Source organism: Physeter macrocephalus, chromosome 13 (genome assembly GCF_002837175.3).
Source record: "Physeter macrocephalus isolate SW-GA chromosome 13, ASM283717v5, whole genome shotgun sequence".
Lineage (NCBI taxonomy): Eukaryota > Metazoa > Chordata > Mammalia > Artiodactyla > Physeteridae > Physeter > Physeter macrocephalus.
The window spans coordinates 8,294,711-8,313,914 of record NC_041226.1 but is presented as its reverse complement, the minus strand read 5'-3'; the positions used below and the strand labels follow the sequence as shown (position 1 = coordinate 8,313,914).

The 19,204-nt window shown below is 46.9% G+C and overlaps 1 protein-coding gene across 1 annotated transcript in view; it reads right to left on the bottom strand.

Moving 5' to 3' along the window:
• Nucleotides 1-19,204, bottom strand: part of B3GLCT (beta 3-glucosyltransferase) — a 107,590-nt gene that overhangs the window by 83,623 nt on the left and 4,763 nt on the right. Inside the window, exons 2-3 of the mRNA XM_024125824.3 lie at nucleotides 9,654-9,703; nucleotides 3,809-3,848 (exon numbers count right to left, since the gene is read on the bottom strand). Coding sequence (XP_023981592.1) covers nucleotides 3,809-3,848; nucleotides 9,654-9,703 — 90 coding nt within the window. The remainder of the gene's footprint in view (nucleotides 1-3,808; nucleotides 3,849-9,653; nucleotides 9,704-19,204) is intronic.

The window sequence follows — 19,204 nt, the reverse complement described above, 5'->3', positions numbered from 1 at the left end:
GAGGGAACCTACCTCAACATAATAAAGGCCATATATGACAAACCCACAGCAAACATCATTCTCAATGGTGAAAAACTGAAAGCATTTCCTCTAAGATCAGGAACAAGACAAGGATGTCCACTCTCACCACTATTATTCAACATAGTTTTGGAAGTCCTAGCCATGGGAATCAGAGAAGAAAAGGAAATAAAAGGAATACAAATCAGAAAGAAGAAGTAAAGCTGTCAGTGTTTGCAGATGACATGATACTATACATAAAGAATTCTAAAGATGCCACCAGAAAACCACTAGAGCTAATCAATGAATTTGGTAAAGTTGCAGGATACAACATTAATGCACAGAAATCTCTTGCATTCCTATACACTAATGATGAAAAATCTGAAAGAGAAATTAAGGAAACACTCCCATTTACCACTGCAACAAAAAGAATAAAATACCTAGGACTAAATCTACCTAGGGAGACAAAAGACCTGTACTCAGAAAACTATAAGACACTGATGAAAGAAATTAAAGACGATACAAACAGACGGAGAGATATACCATGTTCTTGGACTGGAAGGATCAATATTGTGAAAATGACTATACTACCCAAAGCAACCTACAGGTTTAATGCAATCCCAATCAAATTACCAATGGCATTTTTTACAGAACTAGAACCAAAAAAATCTTAAAATTTGTATGGAGACACAAAAGACCCCGAATAGCCAAAGCGATCTTGAGGGAAAAAAACGGAGCTGGAGGAATCGGATTCCCTGACTTCAGACTATAGTACAAAGCTACAGTAATCAAGACAATACGGTACTGGCACAAAAACAGAAATATAGATCAATGGCACAGGATAGAAAGCCCAGAAATAAACTCACGCACCTGTGGTCAACTAATCTATGACAAAGGAGACAAGGATATACAATGGAGAAAAGACAGTCTCTTCAATAAGTGGTGCAGGGGAAACTGGACAGCTACATGTCAAAGAATGAAATTAGAACACTCCCTAACACCATACACAAAAATAAACTGCAAATGGATTAGAAACCTAAATGTAAGACCGGATACTATAAAACTCTTAAAGGAAAACATAGGAAGACACTCTTTGACATAAATCACAGCAAGATCTTTTTTGATCCATCTCCTAGAGTAATGGAAATAAAAACAAAAATAAACAAAATAAACAACTAATGAAACGTAAAAGCTTTTGCACAGCAAAGGAAACTACAAACAAGACGAAAAGACAACCCTCAGATGGAAGAAAATATTTGCAAATGAATCAATGGACAAAGGATTAATCTCCAAAATATATAAACAGCTCATGCAGCTCAATATTAAAAAAAACTAATAACCCAATCCAAAACTGGGCAGAAGACTTAAATAGACATTTCTCCAAAGAAGACATACAGATGGCCAAGAAGCACATGAAAAGCTGCTCAACATCACTAATTATTAGAGAAATGCAAATCAAAACCAGCACTATTTACAATAGCTAGGTCATGGAAGCAACCTACATGCCCATCGACAGATGAAGGGGTAAAGAAGATGTGGTACATACATACAATGCAATATTACTCAGCCATAAAAAGGAACGAAATTGAGTCATTTGTAGAGACGTGGATGGATCTAGAGACTGTCATACAGAGTGAAGTAAGTCAGAAAGAGAAAAACAAATATGGTTTATTAACGCATATATGTGGAACCTAGAAAAATGGTACAGATGAACCGGTTTGCAGGGCAGAAATTGAGACACAGATGTAGAGAAGAAACGTATGGACACCAAGCGGGGAAAGTGGCGGGGGGCGGGGGTGGTGGTGGGATGAATTGGGCAATTGGGATTGATATGTATACACTGATGTGTATAAAACTGATGACTAATAAGAACCTGCTGTATAAGAAAATAAATTTTAAAAAATTCAAAATTTTTTTTAAAAAAGCAAATTGGGACTGACATATATACACTAATATGTATAAAATGGATAACTAAAAAGAACCTGCTGTACAAAAAAATAAATAAAATACAATTCAAAAATTCAGAAAAAGAAAATCAAAGGTTCTCTAATTCTCCCGTTTCTGAGTATATACCATGCACCAACCATTCCACTAAGTACTAATCTCTCCTGGTCAAAAATTATCTCACGCTGATGTTTTTCCGACGTGAAATCAATGTGATGGTCTTCTGACAAAAGCTGCATAACAAGTGCGTGGGACTTCAGGCTGGGGGATGGACACACACACACACACACACACACACACACACACACACACACACACACACACACACACACACACACAGAGGAAGAGCCACTCGAGTGATGTCGTACCTGCTGAGAACAATGGTCACCTGTGAATGTATTGATTAGGCAAAGAGTCAAAAGAGGAAAAAAGACTGCCCCACGCTTGGAGTCGGCCACCCAGCCCTGAGCACTATGAGAGCAGGATGCAGGCGCTGATTCTGCTGGGATGGCTGCTTTAGTGGCCCCACCGCCACCCCGGGCCTGTAGACTGACGTTAAGACCGTAGCAAATAAGCTCCCGGAGTCGTTTTTCAGATGAACCGATACCAAGTTCAGTATCACTGGATTTTCCATTTGCAACTTGGAGGCTGTAGATTCACCTGCTCAGGCAGCTCCCCAGGTACGTTCAAGACCACATTCCAGACCAGGGCCGTTGTTCATTTAAGAACCACTTACTAAGAGGAGGCCCACCAGCTCCCACAAAACAAACACACAGCCGAACGCCCAAACGCACAAGGGTTGGCCGCAGAGGTAAAATCTCTGAGGATTTTAAGTCTCCTCCCGTGAGGAGAGGCTCAGCCTGCCACACAGGTGTTGTAATGCAGGGAAGGCAGAGCAATGAACCCCTGTGGCTCCTTAAACACGGCTGCTCTCCGATCCTAAGACTCCAGCCCACCCCCTGTGGTCTCCGCACACCCGGGCCCAGCACAGGCCATCCTACCCTGCCACCCGGAGGGGGGCCTCTCCTGCCTTCTAGACGCCTCAGAACCCAGGCCCAGGCGAGGAGGGCCTAGGAAGGAAAGCGTCCCCTTCCCCCGTCCAAAGGCCCACCTCCCAGGTCTCCGTGGCCCACCCTGGGATGACTGACAATGATCAAGTTCGCACGCTCTAGGAAGAGACCCAACACACAGAGGAGCGGCCCTGCCCTCCCATCAACACCCTGGCGCCCGCTGCCCACGGAATCCGAATCTGAACTCATGGTCACACCCCTGAAGGTGCTCACGATACATGGGGGGAGAAAGATGTGTGTAAAAGGGAGTGCAGATATGGGTGCTGAGGGGCTGTGAGGCGGGTACAGTGCGTCTGCACGGCAGCCAGGAGCGGCCTTGCCCCGGGGTTTAACGGAGGACGCGGCTGCCAAGCTGACCCGAAGGGGACGGGCGTGCTGCCTGCAGGTCAGCGGTGGCGAGCCGGCTCCAAGCGGAGGGCACGTGAGCAAAGGCCACGGCTGACCCTTCATCCCGCCAAGTGCGCAACCCTAAGAACAGCCTCTGTCTCGTCCGCCCCTGCACCCTCACGGTGGGCCCCCTGGCACGGGAATCTGTCCTTATTGGCAACTCAGTAAACTGTGGCCGAGGGAATTAAATCCAACATATTAGCTGTTACTTCCAATACGTCAATCTGAAAAGTGTTCTCCCTGTGTCTTCATGAGGGTAAACACCGGGCTGAGCCGAAGACGGACTATTTGGACAACAATATTTATCCCATAAATAAAATCAGAAAGGAAAATTCACTTCACTGAAATATAATTTACAAGAAAGACACCTGGATACATACTCTTAAGTTAAAAAAGAAATCATTACTCACCTATGTCATTTTTCTCTGATATACCACTTTTCTCCAAATTCTGTATTTTAAATAAAAGAGAAAAAGATAAATCTCGTCATATAACAAAACTAGCAATACACCAAATACATATGTATGGTACATATTAACATTTGGGGGTAGACATTGAAAATGAGAGCTTGGAAATGCTTCCCTAAAGAAAGAGACCAAAATTAAGTGGGGGGGGAAGCAGCAACAACGTATCAATACTTCTGCATCACAGCAGAAGATTCCTACGGGGCCGTTCCTCTCTCATGTGATCCCGAGCAAGTCACTGAATTGAGGTGAGGCTCACTCTTGCCGAGTAAGATAGTTCACGATACTCTTAGGAGGGTTAATTTTAAAAACTTGTAAATGCTAAGCATTACAAACGTATCAGAGATGGTACCGATTCTAGTTGTGTGTTCCTCAGGTAAATGAGCTCTACTAATTATCATATTTAACATTTTGGGGGCTCAGACGTATTGCCGTCAAGAATGACACCACCAGGACTTCCCTGGTGGTCCGGTGGTTAAGAATCCTCCTTTCAATGCAGGGGACACGGGTTCGATCCTTGGTCGGGGAACTAAGATCCCACATGCCGCGGGGCAACTAAGCCTGCGCACCTCAACTACTGAGCCCGTGCGCCGCAACTAGAGAACCCCACGCGCCGCGACGAAGATTCGGCGCAGCCAGAAAATAAATAAATAAATATTGTGCTTGCGTGGTATATCTTAAAAAAAAAAAAAGAAAGAAAAAAGAATGACACCACCGTGTTCTCTCCTACCTGAGAAGCAGCCCTGAGGGCCTGAGTAGGACCGTGGAGGGGGTCAGCCTCGGGCTCACGAGATTTCATGAGCACAGAAGGGACGTCTCAGAGCTGCAGAGCTTCAGACGCAGAAATCTGGACGTGGGCACGTGAGCACGGAAGTACCTGATCCTGATCATGAGTAAATCAGGGGAGGAGCTCTTCAAAGACTTCTCTGACAAAGCACAGAGTGTCAGCAGCTAAATCTGCCACTTTCATTGCCTCCTCTAGCAGAAGGAATTTTCTCTCTAACTGCCCCTTTCCATTTGCAACCGCTACGTGCTATAATTATGACAAATGGATGGTGGCAAATACCCCTCCATTTTCTTCACAGACTGCAACAAGAAATGCAGTTGTGAGCCTTTACCAACAAAACTGGAACAGCTTAAAAGCCAAGATACTGCCACAGAGACGTGTCCTCTGAGGATGCAGGAGGGACCGTGACAGCAGATGGAGGAGAGGGAGAGGAACACAGGGGAGCGGCCACCTTTGGAAGCATTTTCTGAGATTATCTTTGTCTCAAGAACAGAAATACCACCGAGTCGAGAAAAACCTGAGTTACGTACTGATTTGCTGTACCTCGGGATCAAGTGACACTTTACCTAATCCTGATAAAACTTTTCAGAAGAGCCACTAAAGAAGACTGGAAAGCTCAAGCCACTTCCCTACATGTGCTGAAGCAGAGCCAGGCTATCGTCCTAGGTTAGCGCGTGTGGGCTCACTGCCCCTCTGGCCAGGAGCATGGCCTGTGCTCAGGGAGGGAACCCTTCGCTTCCCCTTGGGCCAGGCTGCCTGCCTCCTCCTTGCCAGGCCACAGCTTTGGCTGCCAGATGAGGATAACGGAAAATTGGAGATTTTAGATTTAAAAATAGCACTGGAATGGATGAAGAAAATGTGGTCCCCCCATATAACGGCCTTAGAAAGGAAGGGAATTCTGACACCTGCTACGATATGGATGGACATTATGGACATTATGCTAAATAAGGACATTATGCTAAGTGAAATAGGACAAGTTATAAAGACAGAGACTGTTATGACTCCGCTTACATGATGCACCTAGGACCACTGAATTCACAGATGGAAAGTAGGGTGGTGGGGGGCTGGGGGAGGGGGATGGAGAATTGTGGCTTAATGGGTGCAGAGGTTCAGTTTTGCAGGATGAAAAGAGTTCTGGAGGCTGCTTGTGCAACAGTATGAATATACTTAACACTACTGAACTGTACACTTAAAAATGGTTAAAATGGTAAATTTTATGCTATGTGTATTTTACCACAATTTTTAAAAAAATCGCACGGGAGATGATCCAATCCAACACTCCCCCTTTGCAAGGAAGGGAGGCTCAGAAAGATACAGGATTTGCCCAACGTCCAACAGCCATTCCAGCCACAGAGCCAGGATTAAAATCCAGGTCTCTGTCTCCTTTCCAGCGTTCCTTCCTTACACCCACCGATAACGCGTGCCCAGTCCTCCTCCAGAGGCGTTCTTCAGAAAATATGTGTCATCAGATGGAAATATACTTTGAGAGTACGCTAAGAGTAATACCTACAACAAAAGTCACCTTTATCCAGAAGTAGAACACAAAAAAAATCCTGAACTCAGTGATTCCAGACTAAACAAGCTGGAACAGGAATTGGACTTTCTACCAGATGCCTTGGGAAAACCAAAGAAAATCAACCAAAATTCCACAGCTTTCTATTTGTTATTAAGCACTGCAGCTCCGACTGCCTGACACAATAGCTAGGACGTGATTAGCCATTTCAAATGGCTCAATTTGTAAACTGAAAAATAAAATATCCAAGAAATACTTGAATTAGGTGAACTGAAACGGAACCAGAATGGCCTTCAGTAATTTCCCCTTTGAGAAAGAAAATCAGACTAAATGAACGGATTGACAGAACATTTAAAATTCTGTCTCCAGCTTCCCTCGTGAAAAGGCTTAGTTCTTCCTAAGAAGAAACACATGGTTTGTTTTATTATCTCTGCTGCCGCACGTTTCTGACACTGATTATCAATACCCATCAAAATGTGCTCACCGTCAAAGTTGTCTAAGTCAACGGAATTGCTACTCAGACAGGAAAGACATTTGCTACCAGGACATCTACCCCCCAGACAGCTCCTACCCCAGCCAGGAAAAGACAAATCCAAGTCACCCTTCCGTGCAGGTTTTATTTTTAAGGCACAAGAGATTTCAACACTTGCAATCCATATATGCGATGTTTAGGTTATAAATCCTTCATTAAAAGAAGATAAAACCACCTCAAAGAATTTGTTATGAAATCTTTTAAGAAGAAAGAGACGTAAACTGGCACCTTCTACACGGTTGCAAACAATCACCACCCGGTAGATCTCGAATAAAATGAATGAATCAGATGGGGTCATCATTACACTCAGTTGTAAGCTGGGCCCGTGCTCTAGTTCTGCCTCTACCATGCACTAGTTCAGGGCTCGGTTTCAGTGAAATAGGAATCACAATTACCAGACCTACTTGCCAGGGTTGTCGTGAGGGTTTCGCTAGATGACGTAATGTCTGCCCAAAGCAAATGCTCAGTAATTATTAACTCCTACTCTTTTTATCATCCTCATCACCCGCTTCATATGAAGTCAACAACCGCCATAAAAGAAATTTAACTGATAAAAGCAGTAAGGTCTATGGTTCCTCTGTTACTCTGATCTGTGTGGGTACCTCTTGAAAGGCTGCGTAAGACATTCCTCGCTGTTATAGCAGGTCAACATTTAAACAGGGACTGGCACTGCTCTACGTGGTGGACACACACGGACACACACACCCACTTCATCTTCAAAACAGCTTTTTGAGGGCAGTCCTGCTACCCCGTCTTACAGACGAGGAGGATGAGCAGTGACGTTTGGTGAGTCCCGCAGGGGGTTCAGCGTTGTAGAAGGGCCGTGAACCACAGCAGTTTGGCTCCGGAGCCCGGCTCTAAGCCTACGTCCCACAGGGTCCAGGATCACAAGCCAGCACAGAATGTAAGGCCGGGCAAAACTGCAACTGGAAGACAGTGTGGAGGCTTGGCTTTGGTAGCAGCCTGAGCCCGAACCTGGGAGGGCAGCCTCCACGGAAAGCTGGGGTGGGTCAGAATCTGACAGAGCCAGGGGCCAGGAGCCCAGGAGGGGAACCTGGGCCAGAGGTCAAGCTCCAGGCAGGATGACAGGGGACTGGCAGCCTCGGGTTTCTGGTATGAAGCCACCAGATGCCAACCAGCGAACGTGATCCGTCTGGGGAAGGACCGCAGCCCTGAGCAGGGCTGGCCTAGTTCTAGGGAACCAGAGCCCTTGGCCAAAGCAAGCAGTGCGGTGAGCAGGACGGAAGGCGGCCTCTGGGCAGCGGTGTCAGGTCCCGATCAGTTCTGCTAAGAGGGATAAAGTAATGATAATCCCGGATTAATGCGGTTATTGGAAAGAGCCTTAACTCCTATCTCAGGGTCATCTACAGAGGACCTTGGACAAATTGATTCTCCTCCATCTCCCAGCCTTGGGTACGGGCTACAGTAGACGTTTTATCCCTGCCACTCCTCATGGGATTAATGGCTTTTCGGCTCTGCGGCCTAAGCACAGATGGGGTTAACGGCATTTTTCAAGGGCTTTAATACTTCTGCATGAAAGATGACACCAAGATATAGGACTCACCTTATCTCTATCTCTATTTATATATGTATTTAAGGCCAAATGTATATATATCTCCTCTTTTGAAAAGATTAGTAAAAACCTCCATTTGAAAGAATGGGCTATAATTTCTAAATTTATTACACAAAATTGTAATTCCCTATTAATAACCCTTAAATTTATTATAAATGAGCCTCATGCTTGGCAAACACACACGTGACAATGCACGTGACAATGTAATACAAAATTGCAGTGTGAAAAATTCAAGGAGTCTGAAAATTGGATTCTGACTTCACCTTTTAACAGCCATGTGACCTCGATCAAATCACTTAACTTCTCCAAGGGTAAATTTTCTCTGCTCTCCATGGGAATGTCTGCTTTGCTTAGCAATAACATTCACTGAGAAAATCAAATTAAATGAAATGTCTGAAAATGCTTTATTAATCACAAAGAATCTTAAAACCGTAAGGAATTATTATTCGCATTTAGGGATCCCATGGTATAGTCAGAACAATCATACTCTGTTGGTGAAAGAAACATTCTATTTAAAAATGCTTTTGGGTGGGAGGGAGGGAGACACAAGAGGGAAGAGATATGGGAACATATGTATATGTATAACTGATTCACTTTGTTGTAAAGGAGAAACTAACACACTATTGTAAAACAGTTATACTCCAATAAAAGAAAAAAAAATAAAAAATAAAAAAAATAAAAATGCTTTTATACTAAATTGTGAGGTAAAAAAATAGAGTCAACTGAGCCTTAATTAATGTGACAAAAACTACTCATATTTTAAAAATATTCTCTTTCTCATATGCTAAACTGATCTAACGCAACCCCAAATGGTAAAATTTAGATGCAGTTCTTGAATGCGACCAATGATGGAAAAGGAGCAGCCCTGAGATGTGGAAAAGTGCTATCCCCTCTCCATGGGTCCGCCACGTCTTGGTTTCGGGCTCTGACTGTACAAGGAGCCTGGCAGTCACCTCTGGGGTCTCCTGACCAGTCCCCAGGACGCCCTCTCAGACGGTGCCACCTTCAAGGTGAGGGACACTCAGGCTCTTGTGACCCTGACACAGCATAATCCTTTCACAGGCTGGGAAAATTAAGGCCAAGGTTAAGACGCAGTAAGACTGGAGAAAACTACAGTATCCAAGCAAGACTTCTAAAATGTCTAGCTTCATAACCAAGCACCTTTTTTCTTAAAATGAAATTTAAAACCAAGCGGATCTGCCTTAACTATAAAGGATTTTTTTTTTTTAAAGCAAGCCTATCTGTAAGTTGCTGCTGTGGGTTCAAAAATCTATGTTAACCAACATTTCATTAATTCACTGAAAGATGAAATCATTACAGGTCCTATTAAAGAAAATACAGACAAATCTCAGAAAGGAGGAATAGATTTGACTTTACAATTAGTACCTTAGACTGTTTGACCTCCTTCTTCACATCTTTAGAAACCAAAGCAAAAGCTGGAAAAAAAAGAGAAACATTTTTACATTAAAATCAGCAGTAAGGATTCATTCTCATATTCAACAGTTTTACTTCAAATGGGGAAAAAAATCATCGTTTAACATGATCAATTTTGCTCATTTTTTTTAAAAACACCTGCAACTGCTACAAACTAGTACCGCAGGCTGCCTTTCTCCAGACTTAAGATTATGCATCGGTGTGAAGGCTTAGGTTACCAGCTAAGGAAATACTACATCAAAGGAGTTAGGATCTGAGTATACCATTTGTGTCTGTAGCTATAAACCACAAGATAGATGCATACGGAATACAACTTCTTAGAAACCTGGATTCTGGTGCCCTCTGAAGCAAGGGGGAATTGCTGAGAATCGGGCAGGAAGAAGTACAAATTCCTACTCTCACATCCCTGCCAGAGCCTGGCGGGCCGCAGAGCTAAATCTGGGGCAAGCTTTCCATCTCAGCGGTCTCGGGTCAGCAGTGCGCTGCAGATACTGCTGCAGGCACACAGGGGAGCGTTACCAGAACCCTGCTGAAGCCATGGGGCCAGGGGAGCGAGAGGAATTAGAATCCTTCCCCATTTAGAATGATTTAAGGTTTTGAGTCGGAGCATGTAAATAGACAAAGATATCCCTAGAGACACATCCAGGCTCCACATTAAAAATAACAGTAATAGTAACCTGACAGTAACGTGTGGAAAATAGAAAGCAAAATGATAAACCAAACAGTCAGGAAGGTTAAAAAGAGTAACAAAGAATAATGCCTTAATTTTACAGTGCACTTTTGAAAAGCTAAGAGGAAAGCATTTCGTAGAGTTTGCTTTCTCCAATTAGCATTCCCAGGAAAAAAACGAGCAATGCCACGGAGCAAGAAGGTACTGAAGGGCTGGCCAGGCAATTCCAAGGAGCAGTAATGCAGTGCAAGGACCGTGGGGGTTGGGGGGAGTCCCTGAGTAGCAGGAGGTCCTACTCAGAAGCAGGAGACAACACCACCCATCCCGATACCTCGGACCCCTCCCGCCCTATCCCCAGACATCCACTACCTCAAATTCTCTCTCAACTAACATTTGCTCAAAGGAAATAATCTAACACATATTCATGCTAAGAAGCAAACGACTAACGTGGTTTAATCATTCCCACTTGCAGGATGACACTTCAGAAGGCAGGGTGAAATCCAAATGAACCTCTCTGTGGGAACTGAGATGCCAGCAGGTGTTGTATGTGGCTCCCAAGAGTCAAGTCCACCACTGCCCCCGCCCTTCCCTCTGCTTTATTCTCCTCCAGAGCTCTTACCACCACTGACATAATATATACTTCTTTGTTTACTGCTTGTCTTATATATTAGTTTAATGTAAGCCCCATGAAGGCAGGAATATGGGGGTTTTTTCCTTAGGAATGTGGTTTTATGTACTGTCTGCCCCCAAATCTAGAACTCAGCCAGCACACAAAAGAAGGTCGATAAATATTTATCCACATGAGTGACTGAACGAATGAATGCCAAGTCTTCCCAATCCGTCACTTAAGGGCTGTCTCCTCCTCACAGTGAACATAGCCAGCCCAGCAGAACAAAGGAGCTGAGTGCCCCCATTTAATTTCTGTTCACTAGGGTATGATCTGCTTTCTCACTTTTTACGCACACACGCACACACACACACGCCAAGGCAAATGCAGAGCCCAAATCATTCATTAAGTTCTAAGAAGAGAGGAGAGATTTAACCTCAAACACCATTTAAGTTCTGCTTCTGGGTATTTAATATTTTGGTTTTGTTTATCTCTAAACTAGCATGCACATTTAAAACCCCCAAGAAGATCTCAAAAATAGATTAATAAACATCATACAGGGAGGTTGCAACACATGAACACAACTCAGCATCACCGAATTCCAGAAAACAGAACACTGTAGCAACTTGCGGGATAGAAAAACTGAGGTCAAGCTAATGTAGGACCTGATACTCAAAAATCCATCTTCCCCAAACCCATGGATGCCTTATTCCAAACATGGACAGTCAAAGCTCTCTGGGTTAGAATTTCCTCTTTTATCAAGAAAAATAACCTTCCCCATTTAACAAGTTCAGGGACCCCTCAGCTAACAACCAGGGTTAGTCTTACCTCACTTTTTTGCCAAGCCAGGTAGCTATGTGAAAAAGAAGAGTATGTCAACACAAAAGCCCCTGCCCTTCAGAACACAGACTCTGTACTGAAGAAAAACTGTCTTTAGTTGGTGTTGGTTCTAAATACTACTAACACATAACCTTTCATAAATAAGCAACTAATATTAGTTGACAGTGTTACCGTTTAAAGTAGGAATTACAGAGAGGAAAGATGTTGCCCGGAAATCGACTGAATTCCACAAATCCTCCTTGTCTCTACGGAATAAAGACACCATACTTTTACTCAGACAAGGCTGCACTGAGGGAAGGGTAAACTAGATTTTAGTTCTCTCCAAAAATACACCGGCCTAACGGTAAAATATCTTGCTAAAAAAAGGAAACAAAACATATTTCTCCCTATCACTCTGCTGTGAAATTAAGAACTCCTTTTTCCCACGATAGAAATAAATTATACAATATTTAAAGCAATAACATAAGAAATGCCGTTACTTTCAGGCACAAGAGCAAATAATAATATGGCAAGATAATAATCCCCATTAGATGAATATTAAAAAAAAAATACCAGCTGGTTTTATCTTTGCATTTCCATAATCTAAATAAACAAAAGAAATCATCCAGGAACCAAATGCATTTTGAAGGCACAGAATATGCTACACCATTAACAAATCCAAATTTACAATAATGAATCATTTACAGAATTCCTACCAACAAAATGCCAGCTTTTGCAGTTTGTGGAAATGAAGGAGAAATGGTGCTGATAGAGGAGGAAAGTGAGAAAAATTAGCATGTGAGGTAAGGAAAGACCTGTCACCTTCAGCGACCCTAACAAGAGCACAGAGTAGGTATCTCACACAGCGGGGGAGGGGGGCTGCCGGGGTGGCCCCCTGAGGCTCAGTGTTTGCTGTCTGGCTTCATAATTTCCAGGTTCAGCCGGGAAAAAAAATATTCTTGAAAGCTTGGCCTTAACACGCAGTTGGAGAAATATTCCAAGGTAAATCATGCTCTTCTATGCCAAACTGCTCTTTAAAAGTAATTTTCCCTTTTCTATTTTCAACACGAATTCCTGTGAGTTGCTACAGGGAACTATATTTAAAGTGCAAATCAGGGCAGGCAACAGAAATAAGACCTTTCTCACCATACCTTTAACTGATTCAAGCCAGCTAATGTGCGTTAGCACACCTATCCCGAGAGAGAAATCAAACTGTACAGCTAACCTGGGCCTAAGATTTATAGGCCAGCCTAGCCCTCGAGTGCGAGAAAACGGGAGAGGAATTAATTGCAATGATTTAAGCAACACTACCCTACTGTCTTCTGTTCCCGGGAGGGAGGGAGGGAGGGAGGGAGCAGGACCAGCCCAGGCAGGAAGGCAACTGCGCCTCCTAACTCCTAACTGTTTCGTTCCTGTGCCTGTGCGGACTTATCCTCCCAAGCTCTCCCGGTAACATGTATCAGAGAAGCCAAATTAAACACCAAAAACTGAAAGCAGTAAGACGCTAAATGACCCCCTCAGAGAAGAGCTGCCAGGATGAAGTGAGATGAGGCGGAAGGAGGGCAGCGAGGGCTCAGCATAGACTAAAGGCTCAGGAGGTGCTGGCGGCAGCCCTGCTGGAAGAGGAAACCAACGATCGACCGCCGTGGGGCCGGGTGGTCGTGGGTCCTCCACACAAGCCGGGAGGGAGGGATCTGAGCCGGGCCGGACAGGTCGGAGCTCACCGCACCCCTGGGAGCCCGCGGCTGGAGCCCCCTGGCTCAGGGCTCCCCCTGGTCCGTTCTTCGCTGCGACCTACTTCACTGAACAGGTTTCAGCGGCACAGCCTTGCCCCAGCGACTCGGGCTCCCTAGGGTTTCCAGGTTTAACCGCAGCTCCTCTGAAGGGGCCTGAAGCTCCAGGATGCAAGGTCTGCGGCCAATTTACTTTGTTCCAACTACCTGCTTTGAAGATAATCCCTGGCAGCAGGGGAAACAAACGCGCTTGGTCCAGGAACCGGGGCAGAACCTGCTTTCCTCATCCTCCTCTGACAAATCCACTGTCTCCAGGGTTGTGGACATGTCGGAGGGAGGTGGGGGCACCCAACCACAGGATGGAGGGCCCATCACTACGCAGGGCTGAGGACAGAGGGCAGAACCAGCCGCTGGCGGCCGAGGATCCAGTGGTGGAGCCCATGTAATGGGCCCAGAACAGGGCCTGGCACACGCTGAGGGCTCTGGGTGTGAGCGGCTACCGTCACTATCATTATTAACTATGCTATTGCTTGTTCAACAGAAAATCAAAGAGTGGCTGCACGTGTTACGGGCCACGCATCGTGCCAGGGCCCGGGTGAAGATGAATAAGCAGCTCGCCAAGGAGCTGATGGTCTCATGTGACAGACGAGTCCCTCCACCAATGACCAAGTGCAGATGGGCACCCTCTGATGGCATGTGTTCTAATGGCACCGCCAAGGGAGCCCCCGAAGAGGGAGAGCAAAGCACCAAGCAGGGCAGCAAGCTCAACGCGGGGCTTGAGCAAATAAACTCCAGACAGCAGAGACTTCAAGTACAGAGGAGGAGGCCTGGAAACAGGCTTCTGCACACAAAGCACGTTACACAGCCCAGTGTGCCCAGACCATGGACAGCCGGGTGGAGGGTGTGACTGGGGCCAGAGGTGAGGCTGGGGATGACAGGGCCACATGGGAAAGGGGTTAGTGCTAGGGAGTCTGGTTTTGTTCTGAGTGCCATTAAAAGCTTTGGGAGGCTTTTAAGGAGGGGAGTGCCATGTGGAAATGCGTGCCCTAGACAAGTGGCCAGAGGCAGCGCGTGGGGTGGGCTGTGGAGGGACAAAGAAAGACACACACGCATGCCAGCTGGCAGGGTAACGGAGCCAGGCAATGGGAGGTCAGGGACTGAATTAGAACGAGGCAGCGCCTGGGCAGAGCGGCGTGGGAAGCAAGAGTGGAGCTGGAGATACTGAAGAGGCAGAGTCTCCAGGCCTTGGGACGGACCCTACAGGCGGATGAGGGCAGGGAAGGAGCGGGCAGAGACGAGTGTAGGTGATTCCGGGTTTCAGATCCCCGGGGCGGGGAGACTGGGGTGCCCGTCACACGCTGGAGTATAACGAGCGGTGAGCGGACTGTGGGAAAACTCAGTCTGGTTCCCGGTCTGCCGAGGTGCTGCAGAGCATTCAAGTGGACACACCCCACGGCAGCCCGGTCCCCGGGGAGCCGCTCTCGGCGCGGAGGCGTGAGGGGAGCCTCCGCGCTCGGTGTGTCCACGCGCCAGGGAACTGAGGGCGCAAGGCTGGACGCGGAAGATGGGGGCAGGGGAGCCCCGGTATCTCAGGGACAGAACTGCAAAGGAGACAAAAAGGCACGGCCAGGCAGAGAGGAGGAGGCAGGCGTGTAAGGCGTTTGCAAGGTGTCCTTTGAAGGAGCCCTCTCCTGAGAGCTCCACAGAACGAGGGAAGACGCCGCATCGCGGGGCTCCCGCGTGACCCCGAGGACGAACGCAGCACCCTGCTCACACATGCAGTCTAACTCACACACCACGTGCCATCCAACCCGCCGCTGGGCAGCTCAGCAACGAGGCCTCTGGGAGCCTCTGCCCCCGTCCCTGCACAGGGGCGATTTAAACCAGGGAGGAGTAAGGCAATGCTTGCACGCGCCCAGGGCCGTGCCTGGCCTACGGGAAGAGCTGGAGCTGAGCCGTTTGCTCAGGTGCCAGGTACCAACAGCAAACTCTCAGGGAAAGAGATCTGCCGCTCTGGGGACGACGCCAGCACAATCCTGCCGCCACAGCAGGTGGAGAGGTGGATGGCATTTCGTGTTGGGAACCCCTCTGCGGTGTTCCATGGGTTCACTTACAAAGGATGCAGCCAGTTGGGAGAAGTGGCGAGAGGCGCAGCCCCTTGTGGCAGGGAGCACACAGACCTGACACCCCTCCTCGCCCGAGCCCACGGCTGCCCACACTTGCTCCCGCTCCATCGGAAACACGTCCCGTTTCCTCATAGAAGCCAGTGGGAAAGTGGAGTTGGGAATACAGATTTTTCCTCACTTGGAAACAACGTTTGCCAGGACCAATAGATTCTATGTGCCAGAGGGTAAGCAGATGCACAGGAAGGACAGTAAATGGGAGGAAACAAAAGAAAAAGGAAATAACCATATATTTTAGGAAGGAAAAGATCTTTGGCTTCTTTGATTCATATCTCATTTAAACAGATAATATGAAAACCTATATGCCACTCAGGATCTGAAAACAAGAAAATTCTAACTCAACAGAGTTTGGGGAGAGATTCATAAGCACGTTCCATAGGCTGAGTCATGGGTGAGTGACTGATCACACAGCCCATTCCAGAACACACAGAAGGGCTCCCTCCGGGAGAGCAAATATACAAACACAAGGAAATCGGCACTCCGTACAATTCCTTTACACTGCTAGAGTATACTCAGCAGCTAACCGTCAGGCTCATTTATGCCTGACTTTTGGTATCTTAATTTAATTTAATTTTACCTTTTTTTTTTTGCAATACGCGGGCCTCTCACTGCTGCAGCCTCTCCCGTCGCGGGGCACAGGCTCCGGACGCGCAGGCTCAGCGGCCATGGCTCACGGGCCCAGCCGCTCCGCGGCATGTGGGATCTTCCCGGACCGGGGCACGAACCTGCGTCCCCTGCATCGGCTGGCGGACTCCCAACCACTGCGCCACCAGGGAAGTCCTGGTATCTTAATTTTATAACATAAAAAGTCGGTCCCCAAAAGCACCCCCGTTGGTGCCGCTGAATCCACGGCATCCACAGCCTGAGATGTTCTAGCGCCTCTGGGAACCTACCTGTCTATATCCAAAAATCTCTGCTCCAACGACGTACTAATCCTGTTTTTGAGACTCACGCTCCACGCACTACAGTCCCTCCAGTGGCATCTATGAATCTGCCAAACGATGCCGGAACCAGAGGAAGACTTCTTAGTTCGAGTTCTGGGGTTTCTAGTTCCCTTTCCAAAGAGACAGAACACCTGACTGCCGAATATCAGGCCTCAGCGCCACACTTTGCTTTCTCCATAACAGCTCCTTACTTCATCTTAAAGACAAAGCAACCAGCAATCACCTTTACATTCTACAGACTTGCAGGAAAATCACCCAGTAACAGTCCCAGTTTACACCTGGGCCGGGGGGCCTCAGAAGCGTTCTGCACCTGCCAGCACACACAACTCACCTGGTCCCTTATTAAAGATGCAGATCCATGGGGCCTCATTTTGGCTCTCTTGAATCAGAAAATTCTCGGGCTGGGACCCAGAAATCTGCATTTTAACAAAGGGGACTCTTTAAGACCCTGAGGTGTTCCTGTATGTGCTGAAGTCTGACACACACTGGGATGCACGGGGAGACTGGCACTCAAGGGGACGGAATAAGGCTTTTCTCCCAACAGGCTTTGGCCATTTATCTTCCCTTACTTCCCTCATTCCATAAATGAAAAACAAGCTCCTGCATATCCACCCTCGAGGATCCGGAGAAGATAAATTCAGCGTGATGTGCAAAGGGCCTTGAGCTTCTTATGGGAAGCAATGATGTAAACCAAAACATATCACTTTTTCAGATCATAAAATATTCCTTTATGAGTGGAAGCAAGTCGTATCCCTCGGAAAGACCAGCATCGCTATACTTGAGATGCGTTCAAATCTTATTTGATGGTACTTTAACTCATTTGTTTTGTCTAAACCTACAGCTTTACATCATATCAGCTTTACAGAGAGACTGTTTGCTTCCCCAGCTTCTTCCAAATCTTCAGTACACATACATTTTGAGTAAACGTTTAAATAAATTTATGTTGTCAATCAAGGCTCTCTTCTTTAAAAAAGAAAAATAACAAACAAAAAACTCAAATTTCCCCCTCTCTTGAGCTGACCTCTCCTCTGAGTTCCGGACCCGCAGATCTAACTGCCCACCAGACGTGGTACCTAAGCATCTCACATGCACCCCCAAACTCAACTTGACCAAATGGAACTCATCATCCTCATCTCCCCTTAAAATTAAAAGTAAATTTTAGAAAACCATCTGGGTACTTAATGCCACAGAACTGCACACTTAAAAATGGTTCAAATGATTCATTTTATGTTGTACATATTTAACTACAATAGAAAATTTCCTCTTTTGATTAAATCTGGTCCCTCTCCATCAGTGCCTGTATCAGTAAACAGAGGCACTCTCCACCTACAGCTCAGAGCAAGAATCTATGACATCCTTGACCCTCCTCTCAGCCCACTGGACCAGTCAACCACCGCGCCTCAGACTCTTAATCAGCTCTCACGTGGCCTCCTCACTGGTCCCTCACGTCCACACCGGCCCCTCCTATCCTTGTTCTAACCAGCGTGAGCTTCTTAAAATGGAAGTCAAACCACTGTCACTCTCCTAAGACAACCCTGCAATACCCCCTACCACTCTAAGGACAAAGTCCAGAATTCCTCCCCTAGCCTTCACAGCGGCATAAGCGGGCCCCGACTGACCGTCCAGCCCCTCCCCTCTCCAGTCCTGTCCTTTCTCCACCAGCTTCCTCCAGCACAGCTCTGCCCCTGCGGGCGTGCTCCCCTCCTTCCTCCCTCCCTCCAGGCACCTGATCTCTGCTTCCCCTTTGGGTCTGAGCTCTGATGCCCTTCCTTGAGAAACTCCAGAGTTCCCTGGTGGCCTAGTGGTTAGGAGTCTGGGCTTTCAGTGTTGGGCCCTCTGGGTTCCATCCCTGGTCGTGGATCTCAGTTCCCACAAGCCACACGATGTGGCAAAAAAAAGAAACTCCAAGGTTTCTCAGCCCGGCACTATTGACGATTTGACCGGATAATCGACTCTGGGGGTGGGAGCTGTCCCGTGCACTGCAGGCCACCCAGCAGCACTCCTGCGGAACCAGCCCCCGTGACAGCCATCTACAGGCGCTCCCTGGAGGGCAAGATGGCCCCCTGTTGGGAACCACTGCTCCAGACTCCAGGTAAAAAGCCACAACCGTCCCTGCAACACTTAGCACAGAGCCCCGGACGCCGTCACCACGGCACCGGGCAGGCTGCAATCCTGCTCCTGGTGCAGTTCGCGTTCAATGTCCCCTTCAAGACTGCAAGCTCCACAAGGGTAGGGACAGACTAGATCGGTCTCCTTCCTGCCCTGTCAACCCCAGGGCTTGACACATAGTAGACAGTACTCAACACTTTCGGAATAGATGAAGAAACTGTGAGTACAGCTCTTCCTTTTAATACGATTTAAGTTATTAACACGTTCTAGTAGTTCAAATCAGCACCTACACTGAATCTGTTTTCTTTGGGAGGAGCTTAGTGATCAGACGGTTGAAATGTGACATTAAGAGAGACTCTCACGGGCTTCCCTGGTGGCGCAGTGGTTGAGAGTCCGCCTGCCGATGCAGGGGACGCGGGTTCGTGCCGCGGAGCGGCT